Source organism: Enhydra lutris, unplaced genomic scaffold, assembly GCF_002288905.1.
Source record: "Enhydra lutris kenyoni isolate GAN:26980312 unplaced genomic scaffold, ASM228890v2 scaffoldscaffold3, whole genome shotgun sequence".
In the NCBI taxonomy this organism is placed as follows: Eukaryota; Metazoa; Chordata; class Mammalia; order Carnivora; family Mustelidae; genus Enhydra; species Enhydra lutris.
The window spans coordinates 22,001,177-22,021,548 of NW_019154087.1; the positions used below are offsets into that span (position 1 = coordinate 22,001,177).

The window sequence follows — 20,372 nt, forward strand, 5'->3', positions numbered from 1 at the left end:
CTTCTGATCACAAGCAAGCTGGTCACAGTCCCTACAAACCTTCCCTCCAGTGAGGCATCCGCAGAGAACCAAGAGACATCATTTCCTCCCGTGTCTCTTCCTTAGCAGCGAGCAAACCTTCCCCATCGCTTCCCCTCATACTTCCCCAGCACCTCACTGGCCAGAATCAGAGCATGTGTCCGCTTCTGAAGCATTCACTGGCAAGTGCAGTGGAATTGTCATTACCTTAAAGCAGTTTTTTGGGGTGAGCATTTCTGTAAGAGGAGATCCAGCAGACAAATGTTTTACTGACAGTTTAATTCAAACAAGCCATGGTATATGCATTTTAAAAACACAATAAACTGAGAGTACTCAGTCAGAGGAAGGAGAAGGGATTGGTATATCAAAAAAAATCTGTGGAGATTTTTCCAAGTAGACCTACTCCAGGTGATGTGAACTTTCCTTTTAACCCCCAGCCCCTCCATACCACCCACTCACTTGCACATGAACACATATACACCATCACCATTTAAAAAATCATAAATAGGGGCACCTGGGTGGCTCAGCGGGATGAGCGTCTGACTCGGTTTCAGCGTTGTGAGATTGAGCCCCACGCTGGGCTCTGTGCTCAGCTTGGAACCTGCTTGAGATTCTTTCCCTCTTCCCCTCTCTCTGTGCACTCTCTCTCTCTCTCTCTTTAAAATAAGTAAACAAATAAAATCTTTAAAACATCATAAATCACACTGCCAGATACAACTGAAAGAAATCTAACTTGAATGGGTTGCCAAACCCTTTTCTTTAAAAACAAGACCTCTGATTGTATATTAATGACAATAGCTACTATTTATGGGACATATTATTTGGTGGCATACCATTTCATATTTTACAATCACATTTAACCTTCAGAAAAATTCTTGTAGAATATGTATTATTCTTATTTAACAGCCAGTGAAACTCAGGCGCAGAAAAGTTAAGAAAGTTACCTAAGACCACAGAGTCAGTAAGTATCAAATTGGAATTCAAATTGAAATCTGTTTCATTTCAAAGCCTGGCCACCTTACTGAATAGGATTGCTGATCTTTCAATATTAAACATAAAGTAATGGTGAGTAGAAGTTCAATGAGCTTTTATCGTATTTCTTTTCAGTACTCTCTCCACATGATATGTACCTCTAGGTGACAATGCTGATTACTTCCACCAACCCCTAAGTTTAGAAAGAAGAATGTGGGGGCGCCTGGGTGGCTCAGTAGGTTAAAGCCTCTGCCTTCGGCTCAGGTCATGATCCCAGGGTCCTGGGATCGAGCCCCGCATCGGGCTCTCTGCTTGGCAGACAGCCTGCTTCCTCCACTCTCTCGCTCTGCCTGCCTCTCTGCCTACTTGTGATCTCTGGCTTTTAAATAAACAAATAAATAAATAAATAAATAAATATTAAAAAAAGAAAGAAAGAAAGAAGAATGTGAATAGTGACTTGAAATTTGCTCACATAGGAATCTCACACAGAGACACACAGCATAATACTTGGATCTCCACACACAGCTACCAGCAGAAGTTCGCATTTTAGCGAGGAAAAAGATTTGCTAACCTTATAAACTTTAAGGGTGTGATAAAAGAAGGTAACGTTTTCTTTTCAGCCACTCATATAAATATCTCCATTACTCCTGAAGTTAGCTTGCTAAATCCTGACATACTCTTTAATTTTGGAGATGACAGCAGAAGAAAATGCAACTTGAAATGCAGAACATCTCTTTATTATAATTATTTCATATTCCTAGGATGACCTCTAGTCTATGTTATTCTTTATAAGCCTTCAAGATCATCATTATCACATATATTGTTAGAGCTGGGGCAAGAGTATTTAAATAGGCACGTGGAGAGCAAGGAATGAAAATAATATATACCTACCTTCTCAGGCATTTAGAAGAAGGCATACAAGTTTTTAAACTCTCTTTGAGAAAGGAAACAAAGCATGTACCAGATTGTACTTTTTTGACTTGATTAATTCAACAAATATTTCCTGATGCACCGGACACTCTCGTCATCCATATGGATGGGGGAGGGAGCCAAGTCACAGGTCCTGGCCCCCAGTGTGCCTATTCTAGTGAGCTCAATGGAGAATAAAACTCGCCTGTGTCTCCTGGTGTGGGAGGCTCTAAAGCAAAATACATCTCGGTAAAGGGCCAGGGCGCCCTAGGAAAATATTTGAGAGGAAAAAAAAAAGACATTTTATTCTTCTATTTTAAAAATGTAGTAACTTAAAATAATGAGTGACAAATGTTTCCCACGAATGCCAAAGAAACCCAAGTACAGCACCCTAGAATATGCAAGTCCTTGGTGCAACTTGGCTGCTGCATTCTTACTTACTGCCCTTCTTTCAGAGGTAATTTGGTAAAATATGCAAATATGTGTTCCTTTACCACAGAGCGGACTGAGACCCCAGAAGAGCCTGTGTAGTCAGAATCTTAATAGAATGGTACCTCACAAGGAGGCTTTTATACACAGGACGTTAGGGAAAGTGTGTGAATATAGGCATTTTATATGATTTGAACTTTATGGCTTTTATTTTAGGGTGAAAAAGGAGCTATGGGAGAACCCGGACCCAGAGGACCCTATGGTCTGCCTGTGAGTTCTGCCTCTCCGTCTCCACCGTCAGCATGTGTAGATGACGTGACACCGGCACGGTTAACCCTTCCCTGGTGGGGCAGACTAATCCCGTTAGAGGAGCAAAGACCCATCCACTGACCCTCCACAACATCATGTCCTTCACGGGTCATAGTCACATCTATTTTCCCACTCACACACACACACACAAACACACACACACACACACACACACACACACTTTGTGAGCTTGAGAAGATCAGAGATTGTCCATAAGATAAACAGAACTAACCTGAAAGCAAGATTGTCCATAAGATAAACAGAATTAACCTGAATTCTGACAGGATCCCCACTGTCAGAAAACACGCTCCCTGTGTGGGCATGGAAGTTTTATTCCAGATGACTTTCTTCAGACTGTATCTGTTCTCACAGGTTACTTACTAAAACTAATCTTGCTAATAGAAGTGATTTCTCACATTGATGTTTGCAATGACCTTGAGGTTTCTGACTTTTCTAACTTGCTGCAGTGACACGACAGCTTTAGAACGTAGAATGTTGGTAGTGGCCTGTCTCCGGAAAGTCTCGGTTATACAGTCTTCAAATTGAGAGTGCAGGCGTGCTTCAGAACATTAGCTTTGGGGTAATTATAAGTCATTCAATAGGGTAGGGTCAGACTATAATAGAAACGTAGTGTATTAAGGTTTTTTAATCCCTATGTACCTACCACATGCTTTATACCTGACAGTTTTTGTGAACCAAAGTAATAAACTTAAGTGAGGATTAGCGCTGGCTGAGAGAGAGGCTGATTTTGAAATAGATTTCAAAATCTCATTGTCGAAATTAAAGCAACTTCCCAGTAACTTTGGATGGATCCCTTGTGTGACATAATAAGACCATGGCCCCAATAATCTGCACCCTAGGGGCGAAATTATCAATCCTTGCACAATAGTCTGACTCCTTTGCGTCTGGGGATCATTTATTGACAAAGCTTACTTCAAAACTGTTTTTGAATTGTGACACACTCTCATGTGCTATGGTGAGTGCTGTGAAGTGTGTAAACCTGGAGATTCACAGACCTATACCCCTGGAGCTAATAATACATTATATGTTAATTTAAAAAAATTGTGACACACTCTCAATATTTATAGACAAGATACACATCTAGCCAAATTAAACTATATTTAACAAGAGTTTTCCCTTTCTTTACTCATTTGTGAGACAAGTATTAATTGATCAAGTTGAAGCAGCATTGATTTTTGTATTTTATTAGCGCTGCTATGTTTTTAAAATCAACTAAATGGTACTTATGCTTTCAACTTATTCCTGGATTGTCAGTTGGATGCCAGGCATTAAACTTCAGCACAATAGCAGGCTGTGTAAGCTAATCTATAATAAAAAAATTTTTCATGATCCGTAACTCCAGCATTAACGGTCACTTCACTTGATTCGGTGAAAGAAATTTATATTACTAATCAATAGAGACTCTCTTTCCCATTTCTGAAGTAGTTGTTCTAATACTAGTAGTTGCATGTCCAGGCAGGCTTAAATAAAACAATAACAGTAACCTATTCATGAAACTTAGGAACACTAATGTAGCTACTATGGTTCTTTGGCAGGGGAAAGATGGAGAGCCTGGTCTTGATGTAAGTAATACATGTACAATGAACATCGTCCTATTACAATAGATGCGGATGGTCTCCATCATCAATAACAGCAAGAATACTTTTTTCTTTCTGGGCACATAGTTAAGCATACAGCGTATATTGCTGTGTGTATAGATCGCGGTAGAAAATATACCACTAGTGTCTGCATGAGATAAACAGGAAAGCAAAACACATAATCGGTATAAAGTTAATAACCAACAGTTGATAATGGCACTTCAAAATACTTTCCCAAATTAGGGACACCTTGAACACCAGCAGTTGAACCACTTATTTAAAAATATGCATAAAATTGAAGTATCTTTCACGTGCCACCCTCCGGGAATGGTATAGTATGTTCATTCTCAAAGCTGCTGTGCAATATTTTTTCCTTTTAGCATGAAGAGTCTATATATTTTATAATAACATAATTCTATAAAAAATAGAGAATGTCAAAAACAAAGGCCTCTTGAAATGATCACTGTATTGTGTGAATACAATGGCAGCCTTATTATGTGAAGAATGATAATAGCAAAAGTAATAATAGTTAACTTTTTATTGAGCACCTGTTATGGGCAAGCATAAAATGCTGTGAGGTAAGTGATTTGCCCAAGCCCACATAAGTCAGTGTCCTAGCTCAGATTCAGAGTAGGATCCTGATACACTTTCCACTACATAAATTGTAGGAGAAAAAGCAAGAAATGTGTTTCACATAGATAACTGAGATGTTACACAACTATTACTCCTAAGTGCTACTTTAACTAAGTTTTGAGAATCTTGGTTGTGCCATTTTTCTTCATATTGTGTTCAGGAGCATGGAATCTTATGTTTTTCTTTCAATGTGATTTTACCACAGTTACATCAGTCGATCTTTTTGGTTTGCTTTTTATCGTCTAGGGCTTCCCTGGTCCACGAGGCGAGAAGGGTGATGTGGGAGAAAAGGGAGAAAAGGTGACCTCTCCATTCTAGCATGTGCCTGTTTGATTTTTCTCTTGCTGTGTGCTGTTCAACCTATGCGATTCTTTCATGTATCTAATTGTTCTCCATCCTGTGCTCCAAAAACACAGTGACGCCTGTTCTAAAAAAACTAGGTCTTCACAGGTTCCAGTGCTGGAAATAAGGGCATGGTCTAGCATAGAAGAATATTGCCAGGCTTACCTGACACCAATTAGTTGAAAGATGTAATGTCCAGGGATTCTCAAAAGTGAAATAAAAAAGCATTTATTACATTAAAGTAAAATTAAATAGCGCAAATCTGCAAAGGTCTTCTGGCAGAGCTCATCTAACCCTGTAAAGCCACCCTCTCATTTTCAGGCACAGCATTCCCAGCAGAGACATAGAAGGTGTGTACTGTATCCCAACTATTTGATCGGAAAACGGAGGGCAAGCAGTGTGACTGATAAACCCCAGTGAGTTTATCAGGGACTAGGACCTTCCACTTTTGATGCTGGAGATATTTTTAAATGAAGATTTCCATGTATTTTATGAGGCTGGCGTTCAGGTTCTGTCTCGGGACCACCGGCCGCAGGTATATAGCAGCCAATGCCAGAAAAATTGTTGTGTTTTTTTTGCCTGAAAGCAAAATTTGGATTACGAATTTTTAAAATAATTTCTTCCTTTCCTCTCCCCTTTGCTTGGGTCCTTGGAGACTCGTTGTTTACATGAGACACAGCAAAACAAGTAAAAGTGGCTGAAATTGGATCTTCCCACTTCAAATTGACACCAGTTCTGTTTCTCAGGTTCATTTATGCCCTCCTGCTGTGCTTAACAACACAGTTTTCAAAACCTATAAATTCCTTTTAACCGTGAAGGCAATTGCTGTTGAAAAGCAAGGCCGAATTAGAATTGTCAAAGAAAGAAGGATATTAACCCTGCTGTGTGTTCCTTAGACTTTAGACATTACCTGGCTTCCCATTGGTAAGAAAGCTTCTGTCCCCAGTTATGTAAAAACACTATCATCATCATTATCAACATCATCACCTTTATTGAACACTTACTACATGTTTCCCCAAAAGCTTTACATAAGCTAAGTCTTTTCATCCTCATAGCCCCCCCCCCCCCCACCACCCCGAGATTGGTGCTGTTACTGTCCCCGTTTCACAAAGAATGTGAAACATTAAAAAAAGCCTTTTTATTCCAAATTATAAATTCTAACTGTAAAATACACATGTTTTGATTTGAGACAAATTGTACGTGTAAGCTTTTAGCCCAAGGTGGGGGTGCTTTAAAGATTATAGACATTTATTTTATATTTTTTTAATGGGTTGTAGGAGTCTATAATCTTATTCACTCAGAAGTATGTCACCATTATGGGGATGCTCATTTTAATGCTCTTTCAAACAAAGATGAAATTACCAGTATTATAACTGATGGAAACACAAAGCTAAAAAGTTAATCTTCAGAATAATGTTAATCACTCATACAAAAATATCTCCATATTTCAGATTCCATGATTAGAAGTTTTATATTTAGGAAAATTAGATCCAAATGTGAACACTTTATGTATATCATTCTTTGACATGGAAGATAAAAATTAACAAGAGCCCTCATGTGCTCATACGCACTAGGGCCGATGCTTTTGTGTTGCATAGGGAATCACTGACTATTAGAAAATGAGGTTGGTTCATAATAACACTGATTCATTATTCTTCATATAATAGTGTCTGTTTTCCATAAAGCTTGAAGTCTGCTAACATATTACTGAAAAATGCTTCCTATAACCTGAGTCAACATTCATATAACAACACTTTTCTACGGAGTGACTAATTTCAGTTGATTTACCAAATAATGAATTGAATTCTAAATTATCAATACCGAACACACCTGTCTCACCTATGTGAGTCCACTGTCTCCTGGGAGAGAAGAGCTCACCCAAACAAGTTTAAATCAATTTTATGTCATGACACTGAAGTTATTTGCTGAGAATGTTGACGGATCTTGCATGAGTGAGCAATTTAGTCCCAACCGCCCCTCCTCACTTACTTCCTATCACACCTGCTCTCATGTCACCCTGGATTCTCAGGTCTTTGTCTTTGATCATGATTAATAAACCACACAGAATTTCTCTCTTTCCCCAGTATTCAAGAAACCCAAGTGTTTTTGATTCTGAGCCTTCTGATGCAATCTTTTTGGCACACAGGAGATAAATGAGGAGCTTTCACTCACACAGTCAGAATGAATGTGTTAATTTGGATGCTTATCTCATATATATCTTATGTATATGTATTTGAATATTCATGTTGTTTCGCTTCTGAAATTATTCACTTTTATTGTAACTGCCTTCCTGAGTGTGGAATGAATACACTAATTTAAATATGTATTGCACAGTATTTCGTATTCTGTACAGCACCAACTTCCTGTCTATAAATATGCAGAGATATTTATGTTAATAAGAAACAGCTGAGGTGCATTCCTTCCTTCTCCTCCTTTTGCCTCCTTTCCTTAATTCCTCCATTCCCATGATCCATGCAGATTTCCACAACCTTTACCATGATTCCTAAATACTAATTTCCATGGCTACATTCCCACTACGTAATTATCCTGCCTATCTCATTTTTAGTGTTAGCTAAACTGAGTCCAAACTGCTTTTCCTCTCTTGAACAGAACTTTTTTTTTTTTTTTGGCTTTCGTTACATTGTGAGTAACCTGGAAATCCATTTACCATTGTGAACACCTGGCATGAAATCTGTAAGGGTGAATTAAAGAATATCCCTGGATTTATAAATAAGTCTATTTCTCCAACTGGCATTTCTGAGAAGTATTAGCACTTTTAAAATTTCTTTACCTGACTTAATAAAGAAAATATTTGCTTTTAGTTTCCTAAAAAATGTTAAAAAAAAAACACAGAAGCATATTTCAATTAACTGAATTTTTTTTAATGAGAGCTACCAAAAATGTTATAAAATTGGATACATTTCCAAAAGATAGAAGCTATTAATATTCTGTCCTTTTCGTCTGGCTCAGCGTAGCTTTCATCTGTTACAGGGTTAGAAAAAAGTAAGCTGACAAGGTATTGAAAACTGGGTAAGGTTTTCACTATTCCTCTGGATTTGACCGACCACTGGCTGCCTCCCATACAGTTGGTATCCGTCATCCTCACCAGATCTAAGGCGGAAACAGCTCATTCGCCAAGACTGTGGCGGCTGGGTCTAAGTCAGCCCTTGATGTGTCGGCCTTTTAAATCTTTTTTCGTCCTGTTGAGCCTCTTAAGTAAAATCCCACCTATCACTGCCCAGAAGCCACTGTCACTCTGAAAATCTAAGTTATCTTTTATAATATCATGCCTTACCTAAACCGGAAAACAGTGGTAAATGCCCTTCCAGACGTTTATTGGCTAAACCATTTTTGAATCGCCATTATTCCCCCCGCTCCAAATAAAACCCATCTTTTATTGAAACTCTTATATCCACAGGGGGAAAAGGGAAAGAAAGGCAAAAAGGGGCCTAAAGGGGAGAAAGGAGAACAGGGTGCTCCTGGATTAGATGCACCTTGCCCGTTGGTATGTCTGACTCCTGGAACTCTGTCTCCAGATAGCGCGTGTGGAGAAATACACTGGGAGAAGAGCACGCTGGAGGGACCCGTAACAGCAGGGGCTCTGGCTGCGGGCTGTTGCACAGGGACTTGGGAGGGACCACACGCATCTATCCCGGACTTTCCCGGGATAAACCACGCCCCATCTCTGGCCGCCAGCTGTGCTTGGCTTCTTAACACTCCGATACTGACCTGCAGCTGGACGTGACTGCAGAGTCTGAAGGGGAGTTGGTGCTCTCCCACACCAGGCCAAAGAGAAATCAGTGTCCCAGGGAAGCCCGACTCCGGGGCTAGGTCGGGCTCTTCAACCAGCTTCAGCCCATGTTACTTTGTCCTTCAGAGTTGCTCCTCTCCCAGCGGTTTGGTATCGTAGTTATTTCTTGAGCAGAATTTGTGCGTAAGTGATTTCTTGTGTTAGTAACATTGTGAGTTAATCTTTACAAACAGGGATTCCGTGGCGTTAAGGGGGAAAAAGGGGAGCCAGGCCAGCCTGGCCTGGATGGGCTGGATGCCCCTTGCCAATTGGTACAGTATTTCTCTTTCCTACCACCCTGCATGCATTTCCTTTGTTTATTACATGTTCATCTCTATCAGTGTAAAGTGGTACTTGCGGAACAAGCTTTACATGATAAACACGCTACATGCATGTGCATGAACCGCTCGCTGGGCATCTCTGCGAAGTGAGGAGAGCAGGCACGCCTCTCCATCCAGGACTGCCCGTTAACCTCCTGACATTGTCCTTACAGCTCACCGGGCTGCCATGTCTGCGTTCTGGGGAATATTAACCTGTTGGATAAATACTGACAGAGGACATGCAAATGACATAAAAATCTTCTGTGGAAAGGGACTGCTAGGCCATAACTTTGGGTTCTATCCCTAAATTTGGCTCTCTTTTTTTTTTTTTCCTTTTTCTCTGAGAGAAATAAAGGCATTTTGCCTCTTCCGCTGCATTTCTGTCAGGCGGTAAATAAGGCCAGACCGACAGAGTTAAGCTTCTGTGGTCAAGACTTAACCAGTCCAAGGGAATGCTGTTAAGAGACCACAGGGAAGGAAATCAAACTTCTCTGAGCTTCTAAAGATGGTGGTAATAGTCTGCAGCCCAACCCTCTTCTTTGTCACATAACCTTTTCAATGTAATGGTCTCTCCTTTTGAAACTCACTTTCCTAAAGTAGACAGAACTCCCTATCCCCATTGGCATGAACTCAAAGTCCTCCTTATACTAAAATCTAAAATTCTACTGGGTGATCCTCTCCTTGTACCAATCTGGCATTATCAAGTTTTTCCCAGATACCTTATAAAGCTATTTCAAAGTGGGTTTTTTGTGTTTTTTTTTTTTTACATTTAGAAAGAAAGTATATTCATATTTTCTGAGGTATAAAAGAAAATTTGGGGGGTTGTTTTATACTTATTGATTGTTATCCTTGGTCTGCATGTTCTTATATTATTCTTCAGTGTTAAGCATGATTTTTTTAAAGATAATGTTATATTTCTTAAGCCTTTTAAGAGAGTATGGTTATAGGAAAAAATGTATTTGGTAAATAATTACAATTTAAAAATCTCCATTTGGGTGCCTAGTCTTTTATTTTATTTGCTTGTTGTTAGTAATAAATACCTTACAATCGTTTTGCCAGGGGAAAACACAAGCATGCTTCAGTATATCGGCTCTTCCTGCCTTCTTTCTATCATTTGTATCTGAAGAGTGCTTGCACTTTAAATGAAAATAAACGGTGCAATGTTCAGGAATCCCTTGTTGATTCAGAATTGGTTAACCGACTTCTAAAGACTTTTTAATTAAAAAATTGATGAATGCTACGGATAACATCTTACTATAAAGATATAGATGGGCTGCCTGTCTTTTAATTCAATTAATAGAATGCGTTCTACTATATTGGCTTTTAGTATGGAAAAATAAAAGATACTGGCATGTGAAAAGCTACAAACTTCAGATAGAAATGGTTCATCATGGATTATTCATCATTATCATGCATTCAACCATAGAGCACAGTGAAGGAAGAGAAGTTGGTTTTGTTTATTTAATCAAGATAATTATGAAATGGGTTTTAGTAAAATTAAGAGGAATAGTCCAGATTGCTTAGCTTAAGGTAGAGCTGAGCAGGCCCCTATGCTTTGTAAATTACTTTTTCAAAATTAGGCATTATTTTCTCTATTCGCATTTTCAAAATGTGTTCTCACTCTAAAAAGCATTTGAATTTTCTTCCTTTTACCTAATGTTGGGTATTCTATAACTAGAAAAAAATGCCTATGGCCACAGGCACCTAGTGGGTAAAAATCCGTATTTTAAGCTTCTGAGCATGTGAATTGTGAGGTATGTTCACTTCTGTGGAGTTTGAGGAATTCTTACTGTTCTCTTTAAAACAGGGGCCAGATGGATTACCCATGCCTGGCTGTTGGCAAAAGGTAGGCTTTACAGAATTATTTCTGAAAGAAGCACTCCCCCTATCTCTTCCCCTGGCCTGGTTTTTTCCTTTCAGAATAGATCTTTTGAAATTGACATTCCTGAATGTTGTTCGGGCATTAGAAAGCAAAAGATTCTGTCTCCAGAATATATTTTGATTAATATGTTTACTACTGATTTCCTCCTAAACCGATGAGTGAAAACAGTTCTTAACAAGCACTGTAACTCAGAAACCTTCCCTATCTAATCCTTTCTCTGGAATGGAAAGGGGCAGTGCATCTTGACAATGGTTTGCTTATATAAACTCCTCCTACTATTTAAAACTATTCTTAATTGTGGTTCTTTTTCTATTTCACTCAATTACGTAAGCAGACATGCAAATACATGGTAGAACCCTGCCAATATTAATCACAAGGCTGAGAAAGCAGAAAGTATAAGCATGATTTTTTTTCCCTTCGGTGATCATTTATTTAGAGGAATCTGTTTATATTTAAATTGGTGTTTGTATGATATCCATTGATTCTAGCCTCTTCATATGGCTACCCATGGTCACTGTGTACATACTGAGTATGGAAGAGAACTTCATAGCAAGTCTTCTTTGTACAAAGGCTGTATGAGGAGTCCTTTCATATAGGGGATAGCATTTACTTAATTTTCACAATAACCCTGGAGGGTGTTATTATCCTCAATGACACTGATGAAGAAACTGAAGCTCAGAGAGGTTAAGTAACTTCCAGGGGCAAGACCCAATACCCAACAAAACCAGAAGCAAGTGGTGGAAAGCAATGGTAGTACTTGAAGCAGGGAAGAAGTCTATTGGCACCATCCTAGTCCAAGAATACCAACCCTTTATGCAATAATGGTGTGGACGTAATTACATAAAGAACTGTGCATATATGCTACTAATGGATAAAGGAATTCCATGGATGGAAACATGAGCTAGGGGGAAGCATTGTGCTGCTCTGATAGTTTTGAAGTTTTTTCTCTAACACCTTTTGGCTTATTTTTTTTTTTTTAAGATTTTATTTATTTATTTGACAGAGAGAGATCACAAGCAGGCAGAGAGGCAGGCAGTGAGAGAGGAGGAAGCAGGCTCCCTGCTGAGCAGAGAGCCCGATGCGGGGCTCGATCCCAGGACCCTGAGATCATGACCTGAGCCGAAGGCAGCGGCTTAACCCACTGAGCCACCCAGGCGCCCCACCTTTTGGCTTATTGAGTAACTTTTGATAGGCATGCCTTCTTAGCATGACTACACAGAACTCTAGGATTGCAGAGAGATGAAGGGAAACTTGACTCCATGGTGTGTCTTATCTCTTCAGCTTCGTTGGTGAGGAGATCCTGTGTGACTCACTCTCCCACTTAGCTGAGTCCCCCCACTCAGCAAAGAAACCTTCTCCGTTGGGAGTGTCATTTATTTAGCAGCTCCCCATACTCACTCTCAGCCTGTCAGAGGATTAGCTCAGTCACAGCTGGGGTCAAGGGGTTCTCAGAAAGGTGGGCCTATCATCATATTCTTCTTCACCTGAGGAAAGTATCCTTTCACCCTCAGAACCCCTGTTCTTAGCATCTTGAATACCATCCTGAGCTGGAATTACCATTTACTCTTTAACCGTTGACCTGTAATCTTATACTGTAATGATTTTTTAATACAGTCCTAGGTGCACTTTACATAGAGGGAAATGTTGAAAGGCTTACTTTATCCAGCCTTCTGACAGAACTCAGAACTTGAGTTTACTTAATTATTGGTGGCTTCTAAATCATTTCCTTTTTGTGAGGGCATAGTAATCATGGCACCAAGAAAGGACTCATCTTTTTGAAAGTTCATGAAATGGCCAAACCTAGTAGTAATATGAATAACATTAGAAAATCAGAAATTGCCCTTTTAAGGACTCATTTTCCCACGGAATAGACACTATGTTCTACATTGGATTAAGGATTTCTTAAATCCAACAACTTCTTTTTTTGAGAGAGAGACAGTGAGAGCATGTGGGGAAGAGGGGGAAGGGACAGAGGGAAAGGGAGAGAAAGAATCTCAGGCAGGCTCCATGCCAGATCAGAGCCTGACATGGGGCTCCATCTAACAACCCTGAGATTATGACCCTGAGATCATGACCTGAGCTGAAATTAAGAGTCAGACACTTAACTGACTCAGCCACCCAGGCTCCCCTCTAACATCTTCTTATGTAAAACTCAATAAGAAAACGTCAGCCCTGCTTACCACACTCCCCAACACACACAAATGCAAATCGTGATCAGCTTGGCCCAGCACCTCCTCACTCCAAAAAAAAAAAAAGGAGGGGGGGGGAGAAGAAGAAGAAAGAATTAGAAAAACAAAATGTTCTAAAATCTCTTATATAGTCAAATTAGCTATCTCAAATTATTTTTAAGTGATTTTTAAATATTTTTTAAGGAAGGCTAGCAGATTACTTTTAGTTAGTCATATTCTACATGAATTACCTTTTTGAACACTGTTGTACTAGCCTCTAGAGCACAGTGATAAATGTGTGAAAATTTAGAATGCGGTAGCAACGTAAATTACTGGGATTAATGAGCAAGTCTCCTTTGCCATACTACTCTCGATACTAATTTTTTCATGCCAGACTGATGTTTGTTTAAATGACTTTTCTTTCTAGATATAGCTCTGTTTTCTAAACTTCGAAGAATAATGATTTACTAGTTCACAGTATAATTCGTACAGTGAATAAATGGCAGAATTTATGTTTAAAAAAGTACTTTCAGGGGCGCCTAGGTAGCTCAGTCAGTTTAAGTGTCTGCCTTTTTCTCAAGTCATGATCCCAGGGTTTGGGGATCGAGCCCCGTGTCCATCTCCCTGCTCAGTGGGGAGTCTGCTTCTCCTCTGTCCCTCATCCCATTCTTGTGCTCTCTCTCTCTCTCTCTCTCAAATAAATAAATAAAATATTTTTAAAAAAGAAAGTACTTTCAGGCTATTAAAGTTATCCATCCTCATCCAAAGATTAAAAACTATATAATAGGAAAATACCTATAGGCTTCATATTTTTTTATTCATCAAATTATTTATTCATATTTTATTCATTTATTTATATTTTTTAATGTTTCACTGAACTTTATTTTGTGAGGTAGGGCTGACAGGTTTGCAGCAAAAAATGAGATTTTTTTTTTTTAGTTAAGTTTTAAAATCCTAAAGAAGAAAAAAAGGAGAATCTTTAAAATTCCATAGATATTTTTTACAAAACATTGGTACTCAAAAAAATATATCTGTTTGAATTTCAAGCTAAGTGAGAGTTTGCGGAAAAGAATACTTCCATAAGCACATTCTCTGGCATTGACATGACATGCAGAAAACATTGGGCAAACTCTGTCTCCAAAGATCACAAAGTACCTAGCCTCTTAATCCCACCTCATATAGCATCTATTTTTCTTGGAGCGAGAAAAACAAATATTTTTAATTAATGAACTGGGCTTTCTACTTTTCTCATTGGGTTTGTTTTGTTTTGTTTTGTTTGTTGAGTAAAAGTCAAAGTCCCCAAGATCTGCTCTGTAAGTGTGTACCTGAAAGACTGTTGCCCCCCAGTTCTCTCAGACTTAACTTTAATTCTAGGAAAACCTTAATAATTATGGCACTTCAGAATGAGCAAGCAGAGATTTACGGTACCTTAGATCACCTTAGATCTCCAATAGGGTTTGAAGATCTGAGAAGAGGCAGGTTTACCTGGCACACTGGCTGCAGCAGAGCAGGGCTAGCCAAAGCAAGAGGAGATAAGAGCGGAAGGATAGTAGTACTGCAGTCAGGTTGGGTGAAGTAAACAGTGCCGAGGGCAGAATCCTCAGCCTCTTTCCCAGTGGCTTTTAATGTTTGGAGAAGATCATATAAGTATAGGAAATGTATTTTAATTATGGCACATATGTGAAAAAATCCTAATTTTCTGCTTTCCCAGAATCATTACTAAGACAAACACCACTAATTTCTCAGTGGCAAAAAAAAAAAAAAGTGGGTTGAACCCAGGAAATTTTAATAACACCCTGGAGTTTTAGGAAAGTAATATTTGGGACACACATCATTTGGCTCATTAATTAAAAAAAAAAAAACAACCACTGTATTCAGGGTTCTACCAATTTTCTTAAAACAAATGTTAATTTGAGATTTTTATTCTAGACCACTAATTCTACATATGTCTTTTCTGTTGTTTGTTTTTCTGCAGTGATGAATCTAACCTTCCGAGCATGAAGTTGTATATATAACGGTCCACTTTTTATATTTATAGCTGAAAATCGAATTGCAAATTTTACAAGTCTGAGATATGTTTACATAGAGCTGCTTCTTCCTGTTTGCAGTAGTACACATGTCCATCCTTTCTCCACTTACATCTGAAACTGGGCAGTATGTGACACCAGTGAGAAGCCTGCAAAAAAATATAAATCAGTATCTCTTTATCTTATGTGAAGATATGTATTTAAACGGACACATCAGTGATACAGAATGATAGTTTTTGCTCTTTTCTGACTTCGGGCTTGTTAATTGCATGGACAAAAAGCGCCATGAAATAGTTTACATGAAATTGTGACCAAATATGGACTCAAAACTATGAAAATGTACTATACTAACTAACTGATTTTAGAGCCTACCATCGCATCCCTACTCACCTTCACTGTTAGCATTGCTTCATGCCCACGCCGCGCACTGAAACTAACAAAAAAAGCATGACCGTGTGCCAAGCCTGCTTGTCGTTCAGATGCTAGCATGCCGCTTGAGTCCTTTGATCACATCTGAGCTTTTATTTCTTTTGTCATCTCAAGGGGGTTACACCATGGCTTATTGCCAAAAAGAGATAAGGTGGCGGAGAGCACACACACAAATGGTCTTGTATTTTGAGGGCGTTGCAGTCCCGACTGCAGACCTCCAGCTTCCAGGATCGCAGGCTCACATGGCCACCTTGGTTGAACTATCAAGGGGTTGAGCCGGTTGCCGCCACTCTTTTTCCTTGGGCTGCCCTTGACAGTGAAGACAAGGGAAGAGGACCAGTTCGGCATCCTGCGCTGTCTCTCCTGTGACCAAGTAGGAAAGAGGTTTACACACGCGGGCACCCAGAACAACAGACTTACAAAATAAATAAATAAACTGAATTCCAACAAGTGTTAATATGGGTGCTTTTGGAAACTGAGAGAGGCATAGAGCACTTCTTTTGGGTAGGAGATTCTTGGAATGTCAGCCCCTGTTCCTGCAGACAAAGGATGCGTACCTCCCACCAAAGAGAAGGGGTACCACTCCTGAGAATAGGTTGGCTGAAATAACCTCTTCTGAAATGGTGGGGGAATGCGCCCTATAAGCTCTATTGAAGCTGATGCTCTCCTTCCTTCCGAGATCCAACCCACTTCAAACATTTTCTACAAAGTTCTAGAAACAGAAAGATATTTTTCATTCTTTTTTTATGCTTTTCTTTTCTAGTCCCAGGAATATTAAGAAAAGATTTGTTTCAGTTTTTGTCACATTTGTTTTGTACAATTCTTTAAAAGAAGGTCTTCAAATCCTAATAACTTGGTAGCAGTAGTCAAGCTGACTTTTTACTAACTTCTCTCTTGTTCTGAATAACTGAAGAGAATATAAAAGAAACTCTGCTTTCAGTTCGGTCATTGTAAAGTATCAAAGTCAAGCAATTTCTTGAGTTCTTGTTGACTTTTTTTTTTCATATGATGACTGTAACTTACATAGCGATCATCAGTTAAGTCAAGATTTGGTCACATTTGATAGTATTAACTCATTTCTATTTCTTATCATTCTATTTAGATTTAAGTTTTGTCCATATTTAGATTTCTTTATCTTTTTTTTTTACATTTCTAAATGTTTGTCTTATGCACAGACCAAATCTGTGTGTCAGAAAGCTGTGAAATATAGTTGCCATAGAATATTTTTCATCTACTTGCTCAAAACTTACTTAATTGTATTAGACCGAGCATTTCTTTGCACAGTAAAGAGTTGGTATTATGTTTTGAAATGCTTATTCTGAGTGGAAGGGTTACATTAAGGGAAACACCATCAACGAAGAGTAGTCACTCTTTCAGCCCATAGAACAATATACTTTCTCTCCTGATTTAATGTCATTTTGTGGGAAAATTTCTAGCTCCATTCATAAATTTTCACCACCAGAGGGAAAATTAGCTCATCACTGACTATGGTGACAACAGTTAAGATAGGACTATAAGACAAAGATCTTAAGATGCTTGGGATCTCTTTCATATTCTACAACCAAATGTTCAATTATACAAAATGCCTTCTTTTTATTTCTAATAAGTTTTTGAGATTGGAAAGATGTCCAAATTATTAGATCAATATAATTGGTAACATTTCTAGTAACATTCCACACTTGAGGCCAGTTCGGCATTTTTAAAACAATAGAGGGCCTTTATTTTCCAACCATCTCTTGTTTGACATGGTTAGGAAAAAGTATTGTTCAATGTCTGAAACGATTTGTCTTACATGGTTTAGAAAAATGAACCAAAGCAGGTAGAACTACTGTCTCTTCAGGAAAACAAGCAGCAGTGTCTTGAAAAAAATCTGGTGGCTATATTTCTTTCTATCTTTCTTTCTACTCCTCCAGTAGAAAGAAGTATTGAGATGAATCACTATTGAAAACTTGTGCAGCTTCAAAACAAAATACCTCAATATCAAGAAGAAACATTTTATACACACACAAAAAATTTTTTTGAACATAGCCCTTCTGTCCTAGGTTATGTTGGGTTTTTTGCTCTACAACTGATTTGACAACATTGATTTTTATTCTATGAGTAAGGGAAGATGTAGACTCCTATTACATAAATTCCCTGAGAAAAACAAAGAGATGATAGTATTCTTCTTTGTTCAGTGGAATTATTAGGTCTTAACCACCATGGATAATCTTGAACTTTTAGTTACTAAAATATTTCCAGCCATCCATGTTGTCATCAATATAGAGAATTCTCAAATATTGCCGAATGAACTAAAAACTTATGTCTGCTGGTATATGTGTTGGCAGATATCTAGTTTTCTTCAAGATTTCCAACCCTTAATTTGTATTATTGGATAGAAGATTGAGAAAAAATATGTGAAAGACACATTGGAAATAAGTCAAGAGCTACTTCTATTTCTGATAAGCATCTTTTAAGGATGCCAAATTGGTATGTGTTTTAGCTTTAATATTGTTTTCCATTTATGTTGGTGCTAATGCATTTTTTTTCTTTATGGACAATGCAACTCTACTATGGATAATTTCATTTTTCTGTTTAATAGCATTCCTAAACTGTTAGTGTGTGATTTTATTTTTAAAGTTCATGAATTTGCTGTAATATGTTTCAGTGACCAGTCTTTCCTAATGTAAAACAAAACAGTGTACCTAGAGATGATGTGTGTTTACTTGGATCATGGATCCTTTTATTTCATGTTCATTGCATATACCATATGTCTTTACCAACTTTCATCCTCATTTTTTTTAAGCTTATTTCGTTTGATGAAATCTGACAAAACCGATGTTAAAGAAGTCTAACACATTCATAGAGTACCTGACACACAAATATGCCCCAATTTTTCTTCTACCTTTCATTTTCATTATGAGAAGCTATCCTGGAGAATTTTTCTTTCTTGTTTGATTTTATAGAAAACATAAGAATATCTTGGATTTCTACCAAAAACAAAAAAAAAATCTGTTCTTGAATTTACTTTCTGTCCATGATGTTCTGATGGGACAGTAAGAACATATGCTTCTGTAGTTCATGCTAGAGGTCCTCTGTCTACACCGTATACATATATCTGCTAGTTTGGAAAATGGTCAAATCAGCATGTCAAGACCTATGGAAAAATTGTCCAGTATCTTATGTTTTTATCACTTAAAAATGTGCTTAATTTTCCAAGGTTTTTTTTTATATTACTATTGTACCATAAAGAGCTAATACTGCTTTTCATCCTTTTTTTTTTGCCACTATATATTATCTTACCCAGAAATAAGTTATGCTTGAATAGCAGGTGGTGTTTTAATCTCCTAGTAAGCAATCATAGAAACATGCAGAGATTGATATTTGAAACCTTGTTTTTCCTCTATGTCTTCATAACCAAGTTATATTAATAATTAACATTACTAAAATGAACTTTTTAAATTTCTACTAAAACAAATAAAAAAAAAAACTCTGCTATCTCTGTAAAATCAAGGCCATAGCAACCTAATCGTATGTTCTCAAAAATAATAATTAAGAACAAGCACCTGTGATTCTGGCAATTAAAAAATCTTCATTTCTAGTGGAATTAACATATCTGATCAATTATGATTCTGCTAAAATTATTTTAAAATGTGAGGAGCTTCCGTCCCTACTTTTCCCCCTTTTTTCATATTGGCTAGATTTACTTTATGCCATAGCAGAGATAAGCTTCCAGCTTAAGCTTTTGGTGGATTTTGTTTTGCTAATCCAATACTGAAACATTTTAATGGTATTTCTGATATTTTAAACGTGTTTAATGCATAAGATTCCCTATGCTGCTTTATTGACAGAACTGTCCTTTGGGGAATAGGAAGATTTTTCTCAACCTGATCTGTTGTGTTTGATTTATCGATAAAGTACCAACGTTTCTCAAAATGTAGTAGATATCCTCACATATCTCAGAAATATTAATAAATTGGATTCACAAAAGAATGTCTTACCTATTGTTGACATTTATGTGAATATTCTTTATACTGTTGTAAATGTTTCATGCAACTTAATAACATTTTAAAAAGATGTATGTATCTGATTTTCCATTAGAAAATATTATATTTTTATTTGTATTTTTTACATTTTAAAGTTCATCTCTATGTGCAGCTATTTTTATATTGCCAAAAAAATCACATGAATACAAAATAAGAAGAAAATGCAAAAAAAAATATTTTGGCAAGCATTACACTGCATATTTTTCTTAACATTTTGTGGGCCAGTCTCATGTAATTGATTATTCTAAGAATGTGTTGTGTCTCATCACTGTAAATATGGCACAAACCTGTTTTTCTCTATAGTGTACATAACTGAAAGCTTGAATGCTCCCTGTTTGATTTCTTATTTCAATTTCATTATAATTTCTCCAGCTGACATTGCTGAATCAAAAGACATGAGGTTTTTGATGTGCAGTTTGGAGATCGTTGCATTGTGTTCAGTTTCTAATTTGTTTTTATTTGCTTTTTTAACTTGTTTTCAGGGTTCCTAGTTTGTGAGAAGTTGATCTTCAGAATTATTT

The 20,372-nt window shown here is 37.7% G+C and overlaps 1 protein-coding gene across 2 annotated transcripts in view; it reads left to right on the forward strand.

Moving 5' to 3' along the window:
- The window catches only part of LOC111157025 (collagen type XXV alpha 1 chain), a 492,475-nt gene extending 487,289 nt beyond the window's left edge, over positions 1–5,186 (forward strand). Inside the window, exons 32-34 of one of the 2 annotated variants that reach the window (XM_022518236.1) lie at positions 2,545–2,598; positions 4,194–4,220; positions 5,115–5,186. In XM_022518236.1, coding sequence (XP_022373944.1) covers positions 2,545–2,598; positions 4,194–4,220; positions 5,115–5,186 — 153 coding nt within the window. The remainder of the gene's footprint in view (positions 1–2,544; positions 2,599–4,193; positions 4,221–5,114) is intronic. The other variant, XM_022518228.1, reaches the window with a different exon arrangement.
- The last annotated feature ends 15,186 nt before the right edge of the window (positions 5,187–20,372 follow it).